Raw genomic sequence first — 20,881 nt, forward strand, 5'->3', positions numbered from 1 at the left:
TCTTGTGTAATGTTTCTCAGCTGTATATTTTATCTCCTCTTAAAAAGGTTTAAATACTGCTCCATAGCCTTCTATGCACAATAAAACACAGGAGAGATACTGAATACTTTATGTTAACATTGCATCCATTTGTCAGATGTTTTGTCCAAAGCGACTTACGATAAGTGCATTCAAACCATGGAGCATTTTTTAAAAAATACTTCAAAGATGTGGGGGGGTTTCAACATAAATAAGTGCGAGCAAGGGTTGAAGAGGTGTAGTTTGAAAAGTGGGGTTTGCTGAACTTTTCTTCACTCAACTAAAAGTAGTCAAATACAAATAGGATATTCTGGGTCTGAAAATACTGGAATTTACCTTCAAAATACTCTTTGTTTCAATTAAAATATGTAATCTTCCCACGTATTCTAGGCCTGCTTGTAAGGTGTGGTTTTGCCTTTGGCTTATTATACATTTCTATATTCATTCAAGTGAGCTTACAATAAAAGCTTTAGAGGGAAATTGTTATTTATTTTTGTTTTGAGGCAAAATATGCATCTATCTCACATCTTAACGTATAACGTATGAAATTAAGAATATATTTATACCTTAAATATATATCTATATATAGATAATCTATATATATATATATATATAGTCTTTTTTTTGTAACCAGTGGTGTGGACTTTTATCACTTGACTCGAATGGGGTCAGTGTACACATCCACAGTCAGCCAGAAATGCTGAAAAGTTGTTTGGTATATGAGTATTGATGACTTTAGCAACTTTGCTGCCTACAAATCAGCCTCTTGTCACTGTATCTAATCTGTATCTAATGATCTTTTGGCTCACCACAGGGAGAGCTTGAGGATGAGCTAAATTAAATTTAAGGCAATCTAATGTGAAGTTAACTTGTGCAGCGGAGATCCTGACAACAACATCCAGTCCTTATCATGTCGTTACCGGTTTGGCACAGGTGTAACTCTGAACAAAACCCAAGAGTTGTTCTTTTCTTCCCTTTCTTGTGGACATCAACTTCTGAGAACAACTAGAAAATTCCTGTTATCGACATGTACGTATACAGTAAATATTAAGCCCTATATTTTTCGACTGAATGCAAGTGTGATTTGGACAAGCTGAAAGACTGATGAACTTGGCTTGTGGTGCTTTGTATCCCACAGTCCCCCTGTTGACAGCTGCTTTGCCCAGCTGGTCAGGCCCATAATGAAGTTATGACTTCATAATGTACAAAAGCCTAAAATACAGTAATGAGTTATGTGTATCTCCCATGACGTCTTCACAATGATGAAAACACTAAGCAATCATTCATCATGACACAACAAACAGGCCATTTGCATGCTAGTTCCTATTATTCTGTACTCTAACACAGATATTTTATCAAACCCAATGCTTATAGTGTCCAGTAACAAGGGGGAGCAAGTCTTACCCCTTTCTTTCCTATTCTTTGGCTCCTGTGGTATTTTCTCGGTCTTTCAGAGTGGGCTTTCCCCCAGTGCCAATGACTGACAGCAGCAGGTCGTCTGGACCCTGATTTAAACTCCCCGAAACTCTAGCAGACAGTAATCCACTGTTGCTGCTTGCCTCCACCTCATCCACTTCTGGCTACTGTGTTTGGTTTCCATATGCCTGGAAGCAGAGAAAAAGAATATAAGAAATTGACAGATAACTTTGTCTTCTGTGTCTGTACACATTCATCCAAACCTTTGAGATGGCTTATGTGTAATATATGGAAATATAACACTTTTTGCATAGCAAATTGTATTTTAACTGACCTCTGACTGTTTTTGTCCGCCTCCTTTGTTTGATTTTTTGTAGTGCACATTTTAAGCTGTCAAATCAATTACTAGCATCAAATCACATCATGTTCGGTATTTCCACAACCTCTGATCACCATCCAAAAGTCACTCATTCATGCCAACTGGAGCAAAATACAGCAGAGGACAGCAGACAGGCTCACAGCGCTTGGTTGTTTTTAGTAACTATAGAGTTATACGCAATCCCATATAAAACATTCCTTTGTGATTAGACAATATTCACAAAAATAGGCGAATGTATACTCACCAGTATCTGACCTACGAGGCCTTGCACCTGACCTCTTAGCCATTTCAAAAATAAGGTCACGGTTGTATCATGTTCACAGCAGAAACACATGGGTGTTACCTCAAAAGAACGTTTCCACAGCAGATGACCCGCAGCGTCAGTCGCACCAACAACCAAGAATGAACAGCAGATGGCGTTTATGTACCTAAAATGATCTGTGAGGACTTAACAACAAACAGATGAGACGAAATAATGTGTTCCCTTGCACCTTTAATCAACTCTTACTTAAAAAGCAATCAAAGCAAAGTACACAGCAAATGTCCTTCCGTTTGGTCTTCATACCAAAGATTAGACAACAGCATTTCAGTTGAGCCAGTGAGTGTTTGCTCTGGTATGCACAGGAGAGATGGAGGTTATCGGCTGTTTAGAGCATCTGAAAAGAGACAGAGAAGTGAATGAGAGAAACATGCAACACATATACAGACGTGGTGTGTGACAGTGGGAACGTGTCCTGAACAAATCCGCTTCAAGCTTGTTCCAACGAGCTCTCATTCAAGGGTTAAAATGATGAGGATAAACACTTGCTGATATTGATGTATCAGATTACATCAGACAGTTATGTAACATGAAATATATTATTTCACATCTCTTAAAAAGCCTGTTATTAGGTGCATAAATATTTTTTTGGTTAATATTCATCAGTAGTTGACAGTTCTGCCCATATTTTTATGTTGGCTGTGTTACACTTTCATTACATCTGGCATTAATGTCCACTATATTGTCTTTTTGAGTCAGTAGGAGTCGCTAAAGTCAGATAATTTTAAATCCCACACAAAAAGTCTTGAAGTATTGCAAAGTTAATGCTCTCTGTAGTGTACACTGACCATTTTAAGACACTTCAGTCTCTGTTTTGGGAAGAACGCATGCTAACAATTTGCCTTTAGCTGTCATGTTAGCATATTAACAACATCTAACTGGCGTGTTAACAATGGCTGGATGAAAAATCTGTCTGCCAATCTCGTCACTCATGAGTGAAAGACATGAGAAGATGGCACGGCAATCATCCTAACAGGATGCTTCACTCTGGACCCAAATCACACACTTTCAGAAATCCAGGTTGGAATATAAAAGGCGTGTTGGAAGAACGAGTGTATGCCACTACAGTGTGTGTGTGTCACATCTAAAACATGTAGAGAAAAAGTTACACATTGCGATCACGCGAGGTGACACAGCAAACTAGCAAAAACAATATAAAACAGAGAAAATTAAAATATACTTTTATTTCAAATAAACATCACATAATCAACCACACATGAAATGATTAAATACACTCAAAACAAGATTTATTTGCCTCTCTACTCACTCACAGAAAACAACACGTATTGTAAAGCTGTGCTGAAAACAAGTTCTTTTGGCATGTTTCATTTTTCAGCTAGTGTTTCTTAATTTACAGACCAAAGACAGACAAACCTGTGTAACAAAAAAACCCCAAAACAAAACAAAACAAAAAAACAAAAACAACAACAACAAAATAAACAAACACCTCTTCAAACATATTCAACATTTCAGGATGAAAACTTAGCACCTTGTTCCAGTCACTGTGATTCTTCGACTGGTGTATAGTGGGTAAGAAACCTTAGGATGGTGAGAGGGTTGGCCATAAAGACATTGCCAAGAACAAGGCATGCTCCTGCTTCTTTAGGATACTGAGGACAGTGCAAGTTTAGACACCGTGATAAAGAAGTGCAACAGAATGACACAAGCTCTCAAGATCAGTTTGCAGCTCATTTTTACAAGCCACATCCACAACTTCAATACATATTTGATCCTATACAGAATGATGACCCCCCCCCACTCGAAAAAAAAGAATAGAAAACAGAAACAAAAACAAAAAAAATACCATACTGTACATACTGTGTGCTGCTAAATTTGTGAGAGTAAATTCAAAAGTTTACATGGCATGGCTTCTATAAAGAGCAAATACTAAACCTTAATACTAAGGCACTGCTTAAAATAAAATGACAAACATGACTGTGAGGTACAAATGTGGAGACCGTCAAAAGAAATCAACTCTGTGCACAAAGCTGAGCTCCAGTGCCTCTACAATAATAAACTCACTGCACAAATGGACAGCGACCACGATACGCATGTAAGCATATTTAACAGTGTGACAGAAACACACATCATTCCCTACAGGGCGACCTTTTACTGACGAGAGGTAAGAACGACCTTATGAGATTTGTCCACAGTGTTTCCAGGTGGTCTGCTGTGGACGATAATAACACAGTGTGTGCTGATGTATTGTTTATATACAAACAATGAGAAGAGGTCACTCAGGATGGAGACTGAATCGGTGTCCCTTTTGAGGCCTGCCCTTTCAAAAACATTAGCTGTCGCGAGTGCTGTACAGATGCACACATTTAAAACAAGAAAAAGGTTTATTTTCTCAGTGCAAAAATTCAAAGTTCACGTTAGCATAATTACGCAGGTGTGGAAACACATTCCTTCCACAGACACTCTCATAAAAGTTTCGAAACACATGTGAGAGTACATTTGTACCCTCTGACGTCTTGCAGTCGTGGAGGAAGAGATCTGTATTACTGTGATCTATGCAGAATGCTAAAAAAATGGGTGGAAAGATTGTGCACAATGCATCGGCAAGCAGATTCTGAGTTTATTTAAAGTGTAAATCACATTACTCATCATGCTTCAGGCAATTTTATCCTTCAAAATAAAAATCTATTTTTTTCTGGGGAGGGGGGGTACATGCCATGTTTTCAATAAGGTGACAATTTTGCAAAATCAATTGATTTGGGAAAGTAATCTAAATATTTTATTATTACTTATTATTTCAAATAAATAACACTGGGAATAAATAAATAAACGTAAAGGGGCAGGGAATAAATTAACCTAAAGCTAAGACATTATGCTGATTACGGAAAGGCTTTTTTCTCTTTATGCTCTTACTTTCAAAGCATAAATCAAACACTGAGGGGAACTGCTGACCTAAAATTCTCAAACCTAAACCCAACAGTGCACACTCTGAAATCAGCCATTTTATGATGAAGTTTCATTTTAATGAGAGCATGTTTTTAAAAAAAAGAACACAAACAAAATCTTAATGTGTGTCACTAGTACCCCAAAACACCACATTCTGGGACATCGACTGACTCACAATCTGCTGGACAAGAAAAAAAAGAACAGGAAATAAGAACCGATCCCGTTCACACATGCCATTAAAATCAAAATGCAGTTAAAAGATGCACCTGAACTCTATAAACAAACTTTTATATACTGTATATATATTTACACAAGAGTAAATACACTGCAGAGGTATTGGTTGGAGTATTAGTTTTTCTTTCCCACCGCTGAGGTAATACGGAAAACCATAATTTAAATACATTTGTTTCTATATTGGTGTTAAGGCATAAAGCTGACTTTGTTTCCAGCTCAAAAAGACTTAAAAAGACATCTCAAATCTGCATCAGATTTTGATGGCAAGTGTATTTAGGAGAGATGTACTATAATACCTGCACGTCATCTGGATCGCCCTAATAAAGGCTGTAAAATTAAATAGCGACATCGACCCTTGACTAAGTGGTTTTCTCATTCTGCCCAGTGAATGTGTACATTTTCAAAAGCACTGCAAGTTTGCCCCTGGGCCATCACGATAACAGTGGGCATCATAATATGTTAATTTCTACAAGAGAGGCTTGGTGGTCTCCGCAACTAGGTGGAAAAAAAAAAAGGTGAATATATCTGCATTGGCATCAGCAATCGGCCAAGATATCGGCCTGTCAGATATCGGCAAAAGTCCAATGTCGCGCAACCCCTGTATTTGGGGCAAAGGGTTACAGAGCTGTTCTTGAAGAACAGTAATGCCTTGATACATCAGCTGTGTAAATATCAATACTGAATAAAATCTGGATTTAGGACCACTAAACCCAGACAGCAGCATCAAAGCATGTGTATATCTGGCTTAAAGCCATGGGCAGGACATTTGCCTGGTACACATGGTGGTTTAGTTGTACAGCTAGTGTATAGTCAGCGCTTTGTCAAAGCAATACTTGGTATCTTGTTCAGGGTTAGATCTGGTAGTAAAAATGTGGACTTTCAAAAGGATAAGTAAATGCAGAAGTGTATTTACAAATCACCAGGCTGCACAATTTGAACTGTTGAATTCCTTTTCTTTTTTTTTTTCTCCCACTTGATCAAAATTGTTCTGGCAGATATAATACAGTCTGCAGTCTTCCTAGCACAGATCAAAAGCTTCAGATAGACTTGCACTGCAAAACTCTGTGATGCACAAGTACTTTAATTGTGCACACAGAGGCTCAGCAGAAGTCACAATGAGCCTTTCGCATTCCGTAACAAGAAATCCACCCACCATCACACAGTGATCCTATAAATACACGACATTGTCTCTCTGTTACTTTACACACAATCTGTCTCTACAAGCAAGTGACAAAATCAGGATGAAGCGGACGGAAGACGTATGGTTTCCCTGATGCCATAGTCTGCCTGGTGTGACAGGATGAGGCGTGGAGGTGCAGAGACAGTGGTTATTCAGTAAACTCCTCCTACAACAAACGCTGAATGATGTTTTAAAGGTCCATGCTAAATTCTCCATGAAGATCATCTAAGGCCACAATGTTCATAGAAGAAAGTAAAATGTAAACACTATAAAATAAAAGAGAGAGAGGAGAAATTATCATGGCGATGTATCCCATGTAGGATTAAAAAAAAAAAGAAAAAAAAAGCCACCTGTTGTTCAACAAGCAAGAATGTCACAGGTACAGAACCACAAAGCATAAGCTGTAGACATGAGTCATAGTTAAAAAACAGAACATATACCTTATGAGATAAGGCACTTCAACAACTACTCCCAGTGCCCTGTTTTGGAGTAGATCCGCTGTTAATCTCCTGATCATCCTCATCCTCCTCTTCATCCACCTCTTGCCAGCGACCGAGGTGGACAGGGGTGGGCATGGAAATGCTGGAAGCAAGGCTGCCATGTGCCTGGAAACCTGAGAAGGGTGTTGACATAAAGTCAGAGTCTTTTTTAGGCATAGTGTTTTTTTTCTTCAATATTTTAGCTGTTATTACTAACTTGCAATAAGCCCCACTGAGTTTCATGTCTGCAATTACTTGGTTTGGTTTGGTTGCTGTATTGCCATGTGATATAACATACGTTTGACAAATATTAAAGTAGGCATAATAAATTCTAAAATCTTTTCTAATTTAATCTTAAATCCTTTAAAGCTCCGCTCAGCTGTTCTTGATGTGACTGGAGTGTGTGAAAAAGTGCTGCAAACTTCAGTCATGACCATGCAATGCAGTACAACTACAAGCAATCTTTTCCACATTACAAAGAGTTATTTAATTGAAAAGTGATGTCAAAAGTATTCCTAAATGTGAATCTGAAATAAAATTTAAGGATTCAAAGATTCAACAAACAGAAACTGACACTGCCAGGAATTTTTCACTTGTCTTTCACCAGTATTCTTCAAAATCAATATGTTTGTTTACCGGTGTTTGTGTGCAGATCTCTCATTGGTACTGGGTTCTGCCACTGCCCAGAAGTTCTCTGTGGGTGAGAGCTCTGCTGGTGGAGCTGGAGAGACAAGCAGTTGTCAGTGTAAAATAAAACAGAGCACTGGACTGATGGTCTACAAGGAATACTAACGAATTTGTGTATCAAATATACAAAACTGGAGTATCACTTTAAACTCCAAAGAAATGGAGTATAAATGTAACAATGTCTGTAATGTCTTTAGTGCCTGGAGGTGAGAGAGGAAATTACCTCATGCAGGTAGATGGCATGGAGACTCATCTCTGCCGAGGCAAACTCTGAGTGCAATGCATTGCTGCGGATGCGAGAGTCACTGTTCGTCAAACTGAAAAATAAACATGTTATCCAAATCTGATAGCCATTCTTTGCATTTATTTACTAATTTCTAATAGCCGCAGTACGTAAATAAACAGTGTGAACGTAATATGTGCCTGGTACCTGTCAATGATGGTGCGGTCGCTGCGGTACATGGTGCTCTCGGGGTGGACGGACGAAGGAAGGAGGCCATGTGAGCGGCCGCGGCTGGGATGTGCCAGCTGGGAGGTGGACAGGGAGGCCAGGACGCTGGCAGCAGCAGAGGCAGCGGTGCTTGGAGGGATGAAGCGATGGTCTCGCCCTTGTAGTCCTGATGCAGTTAGAATGGGGTGGGCCAGGACACTGGCCAACAGATTGTCAGGCTGGAAACAACAGCGTAAGCCAGTAGAAGACCAGTAAGTAAATAAGGTTACACTGGTATAGAAAACCAAAAGGAAACTGACACTGTAATTTCACTGGGAAAAAAACCTGCTAATTTATGGAATAATAGCATATGCAGGTAAAAAATATTTAATTTTTAAACATTTACTTTTTCTCAAAATGTATTACTGTTTCTCACATCAGCTGTTAAAATATCTTTCGATATTAACAATGTAATTTTTTTAGCATGACACAGTGATCATCACATCGGTCACACATCACAGTGGTCCTTAGGGTCTCTTACCCCAGTGGCAGACTCATTGGACTGCAGCGAGGTGCAGAGAGGAGCCTCAGAGAGCAGCAGCTGGGTGGAGGGCCCGCCCTGAGCATCGTGCTGGACCTTTTCCTTCAGATGGCTGATAAACACTGAGCTCTCCTGAGGCGGCTGCCAGCGTGGGTTCTTAATGGTGAAATGCATGAGAGACAACTCTGTCTTGCCATTTTCAGCCTGTTGGTATATGGAGGCCTCCGTCTGGCCCTCTGACATCCACTGTAAAATAATTTAAAGATGAAAGATCAATCAACAATGTCACAACATTAAATTAAATATTCATTGAGATCCAATTTGAAAAATGCTAAACAAGTGACTGGTTTGAACCCCATGTAACAGAAAAAACAAATCATACTGTTGGGTTTCCATGACGTCTGATGTCCATCTGTGCAAAGGAACAGATGTCTCCGACGCCAACCACCTCCACGGTGAAGTTCCTGAAGAAGTCAATGATCTCTAGAGACTTATTCCTCAGGAGGAAGATGAGAATGAATGGGGTGACAATAGGACTGAGCAACTCCTCCAAGATGAACACCTGATTCGGACAGAAACGAAACTGATTATGTGCTCCCAAATTCTAAACACATTCATAATGTACATTCTCAAATGTAGATCAATGTTTCCAAAAATGCATTAGCAGATGCATGTATTGTACTGTTAGAACTGTTAAAAACTTCATCACTCACAGCACAAATCATCCCTAACTTTAGTTTGACTGTGACAAATGTCTTCCTATCCACTGGTTATCTCCATCCCTCACCGCTTTGTATTGGAACAGCTGTGCCACCTCGTCGCGCGTCTCGCTCTTGTTAGCATTGCCTCTCCAGTGGTCTGGCATGTAGTGAATGTGTGCCAGCATGCACTGCAGCAGCTGTTCTGGACACCACACCATATGCTCATCTGGGATGAAAGACCTGGTGCAGAACAAAATATGAACATTTGTCAACAGTACGACTATAGCCGTACATTTGAGATAAATTAGGGAAACAGGAAAGTTTTGTAAGATAAAGTTAGATTCTTGTAATGATTTATTAGGGGACAAGGATGCCCTTAAAAAATTCCCATATCATAAACAGCTAAGGTAACATTTAAAAAGTACAAATAACTTTTTTTTTCTACTTAAAGCGATCCTGAAAAGGCCCCAGGAAAAAAAAAAAGGTCCTGAAAGCTCACCTGGTGATAGTAATAACCACCCCGAGCACAGTGATAGCAGTCAGAATGTGCTGCACTGTCAGAACATCCTCATCATAGACAGTCAGTGCGATGAGCACAGCCAACACTGAACCTGAGAAGAAGGCAATGTTCTTGGCCAGCACAGTCAGCAGTGGCGAAGTGAAAGAGTTCATGTATTTGGAAGTAGGTTTGTAACCACGGCCTAAACGCCCGTTCAGCTCATGGTTCAGCTCATTGAAGTGTCGCAGGTATAAACGACCATACAGGGACCAGCGTCGTGCGCCCAGGCTTCCAGGTTCTCTGCGAATCACTTCGGTATAGCTGAAGAAAGCATAAAGCACCTGCCACACCAGGATGAAGGGACATAGCAGCAGGTTGGCCAAACCTATCAGCAGGATGACTCTACTAAGCTGTTGTGCAAGTTCTAGGCGGTTTCCGCTCCGCTTGTACTTGGGGTGCAGGTTCCACTTATTCTGGAACAGAGAACCAGGACCCCAGAAGAGAATGAGCTCAAAGTTGTACTTGAGGCCCTGGGTGAGGAACACCACATTGCCCAGCAGGGGGAGCTGCAGCTGCACTGGCAGTAATGACTTGTTTATCATAGCCACCATGTAGTTCTTGAATCGCAGGATGCGGTGATAGATATCAAGCTCTGTCAGCTCTTTTTTGTGAATGCACATTTGCTGCTCTCGTTGCAGGTTGATGAGACGGTCTTGGACTTCCTGCCACGTGACGTTGCATAGTTCATCCTGGGACAAAAAAAAGCAAGGCGCAGAAACTGTCTAATACTGCAGAGACAATGCATGACAAACAACTCAGCATTTCCCACAAGACTGGTTAGGATGACCTTTTCCTGTAATGTATGTAACGCATGTAGTGACAAGGTCTCTGGTGCAGCACTTACCATCCTGATCTTCAGTGCTTTGATGTAGAATTGTCTGATCTCCCAGTAGCTCAGAACATTGCAAATAACTTTGACAAGTCGATAGATCCAGAAGATGGCAGCCATGATGAGGAGGAATATAATCCAGCTGTTCTCTTGAATGCTGAATAAAAACAAAACACAGTTGGCATTTAAGTATCTAATAAAGACACAGGTGATTATGTACATAGTTAGTGACAGCTGGATTCAAATATGTATGTATGTAAAAAGAAGGACATTTACTGAAAACACCACAATGCTCATGCAGTATTATGAAGGGGATGGAAAGATAGCAAACAACAAAGACTAATAAATGACCTGCCAAAGGGGTTAAGGAGGAGGTCAATTTGAAATCTGGGATTCAGAATTTCTATAAAATGACACACATCTGTAGTGTGTATTCAGAAGCACACATGACGACCCCTGTCCTCTTATCACACTTAAGCCACTTTACTCAGTATTTAACTTTTAACATGATGAACAAACTGTTGCTCTCTGTGTAATTTGTAATTTATTAAACGGATACTAAACTCCTGTTTACAGGATGCGAGTGACGAAGCTGTTTTAAAACTAAGGAATCCTCTGAGTATCACATGTCAAAACAGAACGCACTGCGCATTAGTTACCCCTACTTATAAACAAACATTAGCCAGTAGCAGTTTAATTGCTGCTGCTCCCTTAATTTTCTATGTCATTTCATATGAGGTCACTATGAGATATAGTAAACAAAAAATTAGAACATTTTCAGGACAAGCATCTGGCTATACAAGGGAAATTAGAGAAGAGGTAAGAAGAGGCCAGAGAGGAGCCAAACTGTGGGGCAAGCTGTTCCCAAATTAGAATTCCAAGCATGTGGATGTCATTGACTTTCATATAAACGGCTATTCAGCCACCGTCAGAACCAAAAACAAATTGATGACAGACCTACTGGACTAGCTGAAGAAAACAAGCAGAGGCTAGGCTACATCTTGGAAAAAAAAATATGGCAACATGGGAAAGGGGGCGAAGGCAGGGGGGGGTCTGTTCCTTGCAGCCAGATAGTCAGGTGTCATGTGGTTGTCAGCTGGCCCAGCTGAGTTGTCAGTATTCTGACGGGCTAGTTTCACCTCACCAAAGCTATCATTTACATTGCCCTGTTCCCTGAAGTCGGTGTGAACACAGTACACACAAATACCTTCCTCCAAGAAACTATCAGTTGGAAGAATGTTCCAATTTGAAGCTACCAATCTCAGGTTGAAACAAACAACAAAACTGAGAAAGAAAAACATTTAATATAAAGAGAGGTCACTCGTACTTTAAACACTCTGATTAAACCTGTTGCTTTTTGATTGAATGGTTTTCTAACACAAATCGAACATTTAATGCTAGCTTGTAACCTGCTATTACTTTTGCAGATGACTTCCAAACAATCATGCACCATAACAAAAATGTAATATTTGGATGACATTGCCATTTATGGGATGTAGGTTAAAACTGCTCCTTTTAAGTTTCAGAATGAAAACAAGAAACTGATATTCAGATCAGCTGATAAATAAGCATTCCTTGTAACGGAACATAAAAATCACTGCCTCGACACACAGTTAATAAGAGATTAAAGGGTCATTGTTTAAAATTACAAATACAAGACAGTTCTCAAGATTTTCTGGAGTAAATAAAGAAACCCACAGGATACGGCCAAATAGGCTAATGCTCCATTTTCCTTCAGTGAGTGAATCTGATGGTATCTTTCTGTCTGAAGCCACATATAACACAATCCAATAAGAAATTAAGCCTGAAAGTCTGACTGCCACCATATTAAGCCAGACAAATTGAATCCCTCTGAGGACCTTCTCTTAAAAGGCTCTGATAAACAACATCTCTGTTTGAGATCAAAATACAGAAACAAACTGGCTGAAATGAGAGAGCACAGGCACATCCCTTTATGGAAATGTATAGCCTTTTCGATTGATTCACCTTGACTGTCACATTCATTAAGTCCTCAAAGAAATAACGCGCTAAACCTCTCCCGAATACTACATTAAATATAATTACCTCTGAGTGCACTGTTGAGTAGGTAGGATGGCATCTGGAAGAGTGACCTTGTTCCTGTCCAAGGGGTTCTGGCCTGACCCAGTGTGATTGACCGCTCGATTGGCAAAGAGGACATCATACTCCACACAGTTGACAAGGAACGTCGTGAACGTGACAACAAACAAAAACTGACTGTTTGGGTAAGATGAAAAAAAGTAAAAGAGAGATCAGGCATCATACTTTATGACAATGAAAAGACAAGAAAATGCAAAATAATAACAATTACAAAGAAGTCACTGGCAACAGACAACAGTATTTTTGCTTTAATGTATCATTATGAGGTATACGTTGATCACACAATGTAACAGCAATAGAACAATGGCACCATCAGCCTTTAGACTGGTTTCCTGTAAGCATCGCTTTCACTATGTAATTTTGTCTGCTACCGGGCATGAAATCTCCCAGGAAAAAGAAGACTGATTGGTGATTCAGCCAAGCTGGCAGCCTGGCACCATTTCTGCCTACTTTCATGTCCCCATTATAGACTAACTGAATAGATAAACTCATGTTTTGTTGTTAGCTGCTACTCAGAGATACAGCATTGAGATAAATGATAATGTTTAATTTCAAGCCACATATAGTTCACTCAGGATATTCTGAGAAGCAAGTAATGTATAGGACTTCAGTTAATACAGATCAGATGTTGAACTGCTGGCATGAGATTTGTTGTGGGCTGTCATTATGTGGACATATTTTCTCCAGCTAATGGTTAAAGGAGCCCCATATTATAAACCAATTATGACCAGATTCAGACCTGAACACCTGACCAGTGCTCATTAGAGCTGGCCTGTTGGCACACACAAATGATATCTCATGTAGCAAGACCAAAAAATAAACAAAACGTGTACTGACGTCATTACACCAGGAGAAATACAGAATTGCCAAATAGGTAACAATAATACTAATATTGTAACAAATTCATGTCAATAAATATATAAATGTAATAATTATAGAGTAAATAAAGCCGGGATCAAAATTTTTGTGCTTAGTGAGATATTTCACATGAGATTCAAGTACTGCTGCTGTTGTACTTGAGGCCCTGGGTGATAATCTGGCTGAACTCGTCCATGAAGAAGCCAGAGGCATACAAGTGTCAAAACAGCAAGAAAAAAACACCAGTGACATAAATGACGCCCAAACCTGACTGAAAACATGTGTACTGTTAAAAAAACGGCTACAAACACATTGCTATATCTCGTGATGTAGTCCAGGCATCAGTATTTTGTGCTATTTAATACTTACATAAGTTCAAAGAACTCTGACAACATCATACAGGCAAAGCCATTCTTCTGATGAAAATGATAGATGTGGAGAGGCTGGTTAAGGAAAACAATTTTCAGGATAACACAAGATACCACAATTATATCAAGTCGTCAAACTTCAGGTTCCCTAAAGAATTCACTTTCCTGTTGAACCCTGTAGTCACCCTGTAGTCACCCTGTAGAAACATGTGGCAATCCTGAAGTAAACATTGTGAAATTCGACAGAGTCTAAATACAACCACTGACATGCACCTTAATAAGCCTGTGTCAGCATGTTGACGACAGTGACATATGACAACACAGGCTGGGACATGCTATTTAACTTGACCGTGATTTAAAAAGGATATCCTTGTGAAGAAGTTATCCAAGTTCTTGATATGGTGCCATGAGTCTGTAACGTAAATAAAAGCATTAAACAGCTCGAAATCGTACATAACTTTGATCCAGTTGCTTCATTTTTTTCAGCTACGCGGCTATCAACGTGCAGTCAGCTAATTAAATACACTTTACTCGTAATAACATGTTTACCTTTCAGGCCTTCGGGTACATGCACGAGTAAATCCTCCTCCCCTGGCGGCGAGTCCTCCTCAAAGTCCTCAATTCTCTGGTACTCCTGGTAAGCTTCAAAGTTGGCCATTGTGCTTCACATTCTTAAGGTCGCTCCCAAACGACGAGCTTCTTGTAGTAAACACTGTATTGAAAATAATACAGTCTCGCAACCTCAGTACATTCTGCAAGCTAGCCTCACAGCAGCTTAAACAGTTCCAGTAGCGTTAACCGCGGCTAACATTAGCTTGCTAACTTGCTAGTCTGGGGACAACGTTTGTGTAACTACACTAACGACACCATGGTAACACGTAATAAACTCGCTAGCAGTTAAAAATTAGGTACACGAATTTTCAGTCGATTAACTAATGGATGTTAGCGACCCTAATATGATGTGACAACCTGACTCTACTGTCTGCTGGCTAGATAGCCCGTGAATGATTCAGCCTCTCATGTAGTCCGGGGTGACACGATTTTGTTTTGTTCCCGTCCTGGTCCGTCCGTATGCTGATCTAGACTTGCTCTCGTTTTTGCTCAGAGTCCGGTGTTGACGCGATGCCGTTTAATATACAGTCCTGTTTTAATTGTGATAGGCTGTTCTTCAGTCTATCGCGAGGTCCGCTAGTTTCCAAAAATACACCATACTCTGTGAGTCCACTGTTTTTGTCTTTCACAAACAAATGTCAACAAAACGTCACTGACGTCACTTCAGGCTTAAGCCGCCGTCATTTCCGGGTATCAATTGTAGTTTTCTTGAGTGTTCCCGAAGAAAGTCTGATTTTTTCCGCGTCTCTGTTTAACAGTGCCGTTCAAATCCCTTAATAGTCCTCACTGCGATGCCCTGTTATGAAATAAGCAAACACTCTGCGGTCACAAACCGCCATTGACCGTAAAGATTACCTCCACGGCAGTGACAGAAATGCACTCTGGGTCAGAGTCAAGATGGCAGCTTGCAGATTGCCTGTGGATTACTGCAGAGCTTAACGATTACTTTGATCTAACAAGCTTGTTATCTCTGATATAAGCATAAAACATGTTTCAGTTACTCTGTTATAGAGCAAGCATCACTGCTCCAGTCCGATCTTTGTCGTTACCCTCGCGATGCAATAAAACAGCAGACTTGTGGAAACTTTCACGGTAGGAAAACCGGTGACCGGGTACCTGGTTTAGCTAATGACAGCTGACCTGTATCACCTGTACAGGTTATATAGTTAATCAACACTGACAAGCTTGGCCCACTTTGATGCTCTAAACAGTACATCTTGACATGTCTGTTTTTCTCTCGTGTCCAGATATAGACAGAGGGATGAACTTGTGTATATGAGTTTGTAATCAGGAACAGACGATTAATCGATAACAAAAAGTTCATCAACAGCAATTTTCACGCTCACAAAAACATCAGATTTCAGACCAGTTTAAACTCTTACAGCCTAAAATATAAAGACTTTAGACATTTTTTATTGTAATGCCTCTATTAATATTCTATTTTTCTCAAACACAGCCGGCACACAACTCCAGCATCTAATGCATACAGCTCCTCACAGCAGTCTGGAAATGCTGTCAGCCGTTTTTGGAGGTTCACTCAAAGAACTGTCTGCCAGTCCGCCAGCCGAACATCCAAACACCCGGGAGCGACTCTGAAGTTCATCCTGGGACCGGCAATACTCACAGTCTCTGCACGACTGTTTTGCCATGTGGCACACTGCGAGGCAGATGCGAATAACAACATCCCTGTGGAAGTTGTAGCCAACACCCCTGTGCCTGAGTTCAAATGGCACGTCCTGTGGGAATTTGTTAAACCCGAACTGTTTGCACTCATTGGCGCTGTTGTGGTAAGCTTGAATCAGTTCTCCAAAATGTGATGTCAGTGTTCCTAAAATAAAATACGATGTGTAAGATTTATGCAACTAAACTGAGTAATTTCTCTTTTTCAGCTTGCTTTTGGTGCTGCTCTGTTGAATATTAAAATCCCCTTGATGCTTGGGGACCTGGTAAATGTTGTGGCACGTTACCTGAGAGAACATACTCAGAATTATGTCCAAGAGATAAGAGGTCCTGCACTGAAATTACTTGGTCTGTATGGTCTCCAAGTAAGTACTCAACAACTCTGTCAGTGTGCCAAGCTATTTCATAGCTTGCTAAGCCAGAGCTTTGACTAGAGTCAAGTACAAGAAGCCGTTGTATTTCTGCTATCAAACGGATAAACACATCTGATATAATAGTGATTGCCCACTCAGGTGTTTTATTTGCAAAAGGAGTCTTGTGCTCATCATAACACTTAAATATGCAATTGTAATGCAGGGCATTTGTTTCTCAGTTAATTAACTGAGAAGAATTGGTAAGGATAGACGCAGTAAAAGTAACACCTGGACAATATAATGCATTCCAATGCAACTGCTCTGAAATAACTACCACTTTCATGAAGCTTGCAGATGTAATTACTGCTTATTATCTAACATCTCTGCATGTTCTGTTCAACTTCCGTATGAAACTTTCAGATATCACAACTGGTTTCTGAAAATGGTCTTGCACTGGTCATTAATCACCTCCTTTATGCAGGGCCTGCTGACGAGTGGTTACATCATCCTGCTTTCGAGGGTTGGGGAGAGAGTGGCGGCTGACATGAGGAAAACCCTTTTTGCTTCCTTACTGAGGTACACGATCCCTCAATGTTAAAGCAGAAGAATGCATGGATACAGTAAAAGCAACGGTCATCAGACAGGATGCTGTCATTTATGTGCTATATCTGCAGTCCAAGCACTGCTAACATTGTCTATGTTGTTTTTCTTGTCAGGCAAGATGTGGCTTTCTTTGATGCCAATAAAACTGGACAGCTGGTAAATCGTTTGACTTCTGACATTCAGGAGTTCAAATCATCCTTTAAATTGGTCATTTCTCAGGTATGAATGCTACATTTGTGTTGTAAAATAATTACTAATATGCTATATAGGTTTAGCCTTGTAATTGCTATTATTTTGCTCTTTTTGCATATCTGCAGGGTCTGCGGAGTGTCACACAGACAGCTGGATGTTTTGTTTCTCTTTATGTCATCTCCCCCAAGCTCACAGGTTTGACGGTAGTGGTCCTTCCGTGTCTAGTGGGAGCAGGGGCTCTCATTGGCTCATTCCTTCGCAGACTATCCCGTTTGGCTCAAGAACAGGTGATCATTTTGCTCAGGGCTGCAAAATCAGAACAGCCATAGATCTGTTCTCTTTCCCTGCCTAATTTTAAGTTTCCGTACAACTTCTTCTTGATGCCCTCTCTGATTGCTATCATTTAGTGGGCTGACACATCAACAGAACAAAATGTCTATGCCAAATAAGCAATAGTCAGAAGTGACAGGAAGATGTTTTCTTCAGATTGCCGGCTGCTGTCAGTGTTTTCTCTGCTACTATGAAGCCTAAGTATTTTATTGCACAGAAAACTCAACCTACTAATTTTAAGCGTCGGTACTTGCAGAGCGTACAATTTTAGACACAGTGTAACTGGTATTATTTTTGCAATGTACAAGTTTTTAGAAGTTTAATACGCTGTCTTTCTGCGTCTTGACTGAACTGCATTTAATTTAAGGTTGCAAAAGCAACAGGAGTGGCAGATGAGGCTCTTGGCAATGTGCGGACTGTGAAAGCTTTTGCCATGGAGGAGAGGGAGCTCCAGTAAGTGAGAGTATATTCTGATATACTTTGTAGAGATGCAGTATGATGTCTGTCAGGGATAATGTGGTTTAATCTTTACACCTTTTTTTCTACAGATTATATGCATATGAAGTTGACAAATCGTGTGAAATGAATGAAAATCTTGGTGCTGGAATAGCAGTTTTCCAAGGACTGTCAAACATTGCCCTGAACTGTGAGTGCATTTTACAATGTTAACAGATAAACACAGCATCCGGCAAATTGGTTTGCATCTCACAATGTCCAGTATAGACTAATCATCTTCATGTGTTGTGTGCTGTTAATACAGGCATTGTCCTAGGAACTATTTTTGCTGGAGGAACTTTAATCTCTAGCAATGAAATGTCCCCTGGAGACCTCATGTCTTTCCTGGTTGCTTCTCAGACTGTTCAGAGGTAAAAGACACAACCTGTTCTAAAATAAATGCCTTTTTTTATCATTTCCAATAAAATGTATCATTTTGAATGAAGCTGATTTTAGGGTATTACTCTTTTAACTGTTCTCTTTATGTTCAGGTCATTGGCCAGTATCTCCATTCTTTTTGGACAGGCGAGTAAAATAAGACACATTATGTGCACATTTGTAGAAAATTGAATTGTTATTGAAGGAGAAATCGGTCAATAATATTTGTTACAGATGGTGAGAGGAATAAGCTCCGGGGCTCGGGTTTTTGAATATCTCTCTCTGAAGCCCAGCATTCCTCTGTCTGGAGGAGGACGCATCCCTTACCACTCTCTGATAGGAAGAGTGGATTTCATGGACATTTCATTCAGGTTAATTCAAAAGAAAAGTAGATTTCAAGACAATTCTAGACATTAATTGGAGTATGGATGTTGTGGATACTATCTAGACATATTTTTTCTATATTTATAGCTATCCAACAAGACCTGGCCATCAGATCTTGAAGAAGTTCAACTTAACGTTGCCACCATGTAAAACTGTTGCCATTGTTGGTGAATCTGGAGGAGGTAATTTCTAAGCTATTGATTCTGATTGATAATGTGTGCACTTGTGAGCCTATAAATGAGTAATCCAATACATTTTAGGAAAGTCCACTGTGGCATCCTTAATGGAGCGTTTCTATGACCCAACCAGTGGTGTTATCATGCTGGACGGACTTGACATTCGAACACTTGATCTGTCCTGGTTGAGAGGCCAAGTCATTGGATTTATCAATCAGGTAAAGGCTTTCATAATGAATTCATCCCACTTTTTCAAGTAGGGATGTGAATAATTTGTTGGGTTAGTAAAACTTTGAATTTCAAACATCTGTCCAGTTTTCATAGCATCTTCTATCCTGTATCTCTACAGGAGCCAGTTTTGTTTGGATCATCTATCATGGAGAACATCCGCTTTGGGAAACCCGAGGCCACAGATGCTGAAGTCATTAATGCAGCCAAGCAAGCCAATGCTCACGGCTTCATTACAAGTTTCCCAGACGGCTATAACACTGTCGTTGGTACGTGCTCTCATTTAGACAAATTGGGAGAATGAGACATTTAGGCTAAATACTAAGCTCTGGATTTCTAAACCCAGGTGAACGAGGTGTGACGTTATCAGGTGGACAGAAACAGCGCGTCGCTATTGCCCGCGCCTTGATCAAAAATCCCAGCATCCTAGTGCTGGACGAAGCCACGAGCGCCCTGGATGCAGAATCGGAGAGAGTGGTGCAGGTGGCTCTGGATAGAGCCACCAAGGGTCGGACTGTGCTTATTATTGCTCATCGGCTGAGTACCATCCAAGAGGCTGACCTCATTTGTGTCATGAGCAATGGCCGAATTGTGGAGGTGAGGTAGCAGAATATTTAATGTGCTTTTATCTCCTCTTAAAAGTCTTGGGTAATTTATTAGACAATATTGTAAGTTCAAAGAAGCGTTGAAAAGTATTTATTTCATAACAGTAGTTGCCTCCATTTCAATATACTTACTATGTAATGTAAGTTGTAATTATATCTAACAGCTTCCTCTTTTCTCTTAAGGCTGGAACTCACTTGGAGCTGCTGAGCAAAGGAGGACTTTATGCCGATCTAATCCGCAGGCAAAGAGCTGAGGGGCAGAAATGAACACACCAAAACCTGTTTACTGTAACTGTACAATGAGCCTACTATGAGTAATGAAATTCACAGCAAAGGCTTGCCTGAATAGATAAATTATGACAAACGTGTAGTGTAAATTTACCAGCTGTCAGTCTAGTTCTATGACAAACTGTCAGTTTATGTATGTAAATGTGTAAGAGGACCAGCTGGAACAGTCTGTGATGATTAACAAACCACACTACTGTACAGTACCTAACATGAATGGGAATCACACTGTTTTCTCTTATCCTGTATAGAATGATAATTTATGATGCCGTAGAACAAAGAATTAAACTTTGTTTTAATGAGAGTATACTGAATTTTTTCCTTTTTAATGGATTATAATAAACATAATTTCCATGGTTTGGCACAAATACAGGGTTGAAGAGCCTAAATGAACAGTATATTCTTGAATTATATATTGTTGTAGTGTTCCTACAGTTAAAATATTGTAGCTTATTGGGGGATGAAGGAAGCAGAAAAGTAATTTCCACATTGCTTTGGTTGCTTCCTACAATCATCTACTCTGTTCATCTGTGACTTCTG

At 40.0% G+C, this 20,881-nt stretch overlaps 2 protein-coding genes across 5 annotated transcripts; one reads left to right on the forward strand and one right to left on the reverse strand.

The window, feature by feature from the left end:
- Window positions 1-2,281: 2,281 nt before the first annotated feature.
- On the reverse strand, window positions 2,282-15,453 carry atg9b (autophagy related 9B). Of its 4 annotated transcripts, none has more exons than XM_046409218.1 (15): window positions 14,990-15,451; window positions 14,570-14,732; window positions 14,389-14,432; window positions 14,022-14,086; window positions 12,741-12,911; window positions 10,692-10,833; window positions 9,788-10,536; window positions 9,375-9,528; window positions 8,970-9,149; window positions 8,588-8,833; window positions 8,047-8,285; window positions 7,840-7,933; window positions 7,566-7,650; window positions 6,891-7,063; window positions 6,209-6,716 (listed from the first exon to the last, which is right to left on the reverse strand). In XM_046409218.1, the coding sequence occupies exons 2-14, from the start codon at window positions 14,676-14,678 to the stop codon at window positions 6,909-6,911; spliced, it is 2,433 nt and encodes an 810-aa protein (XP_046265174.1). In that variant the 5' UTR covers window positions 14,679-14,732; window positions 14,990-15,451; the 3' UTR covers window positions 6,209-6,716; window positions 6,891-6,908. The 4 variants fall into 4 exon arrangements, with proteins under 4 accessions (XP_046265175.1, XP_046265174.1, XP_046265176.1 ...); XM_046409220.1 differs by having other exon boundaries at window positions 14,971-15,451; XM_046409219.1 differs by lacking the exon at window positions 6,209-6,716 and adding an exon at window positions 2,282-2,469 and having other exon boundaries at window positions 14,570-15,452.
- A 47-nt stretch (window positions 15,454-15,500) lies between these two features.
- Window positions 15,501-20,648, forward strand: abcb8 (ATP-binding cassette, sub-family B (MDR/TAP), member 8). The gene is made up of 16 exons (XM_046409222.1): window positions 15,501-15,724; window positions 16,089-16,419; window positions 16,522-16,677; window positions 17,147-17,241; window positions 17,382-17,487; window positions 17,586-17,747; window positions 18,158-18,243; window positions 18,339-18,436; window positions 18,551-18,656; window positions 18,777-18,810; window positions 18,898-19,034; window positions 19,135-19,229; window positions 19,308-19,441; window positions 19,573-19,720; window positions 19,798-20,048; window positions 20,240-20,648. The coding sequence occupies exons 1-16, from the start codon at window positions 15,621-15,623 to the stop codon at window positions 20,321-20,323; spliced, it is 2,127 nt and encodes a 708-aa protein (XP_046265178.1). The 5' UTR covers window positions 15,501-15,620; the 3' UTR covers window positions 20,324-20,648.
- The last annotated feature ends 233 nt before the right edge of the window (window positions 20,649-20,881 follow it).

Source organism: Scatophagus argus, chromosome 13 (assembly GCF_020382885.2).
Source record: "Scatophagus argus isolate fScaArg1 chromosome 13, fScaArg1.pri, whole genome shotgun sequence".
In the NCBI taxonomy this organism is placed as follows: Eukaryota; Metazoa; Chordata; class Actinopteri; family Scatophagidae; genus Scatophagus; species Scatophagus argus.

Coding starts and splice junctions, on each gene's coding strand:
- atg9b (XM_046409219.1), bottom strand. CDS start 14,678: ATGGCCAACTTTGAAGCTTACCAGGAGTACCAGAGAATTGAGGACTTT. Junction 9,150..9,374: donor AGCTGTTCCAATACAAAGCG/GTGAGGGATGGA, acceptor TGTCCGAATCAG/GTGTTCATCTTGGAGGAGTT. Junction 8,286..8,587: donor CCAATGAGTCTGCCACTGGG/GTAAGAGACCCT, acceptor TGTTGTTTCCAG/CCTGACAATCTGTTGGCCAG.
- abcb8 (XM_046409222.1), top strand. CDS start 15,621: ATGTTTCAGTTACTCTGTTATAGAGCAAGCATCACTGCTCCAGTCCGA. Junction 15,725..16,088: donor GACTTGTGGAAACTTTCACG/GTAGGAAAACCG, acceptor TCTCAAACACAG/CCGGCACACAACTCCAGCAT. Junction 18,657..18,776: donor GCTTCTCAGACTGTTCAGAG/GTAAAAGACACA, acceptor CTTTATGTTCAG/GTCATTGGCCAGTATCTCCA.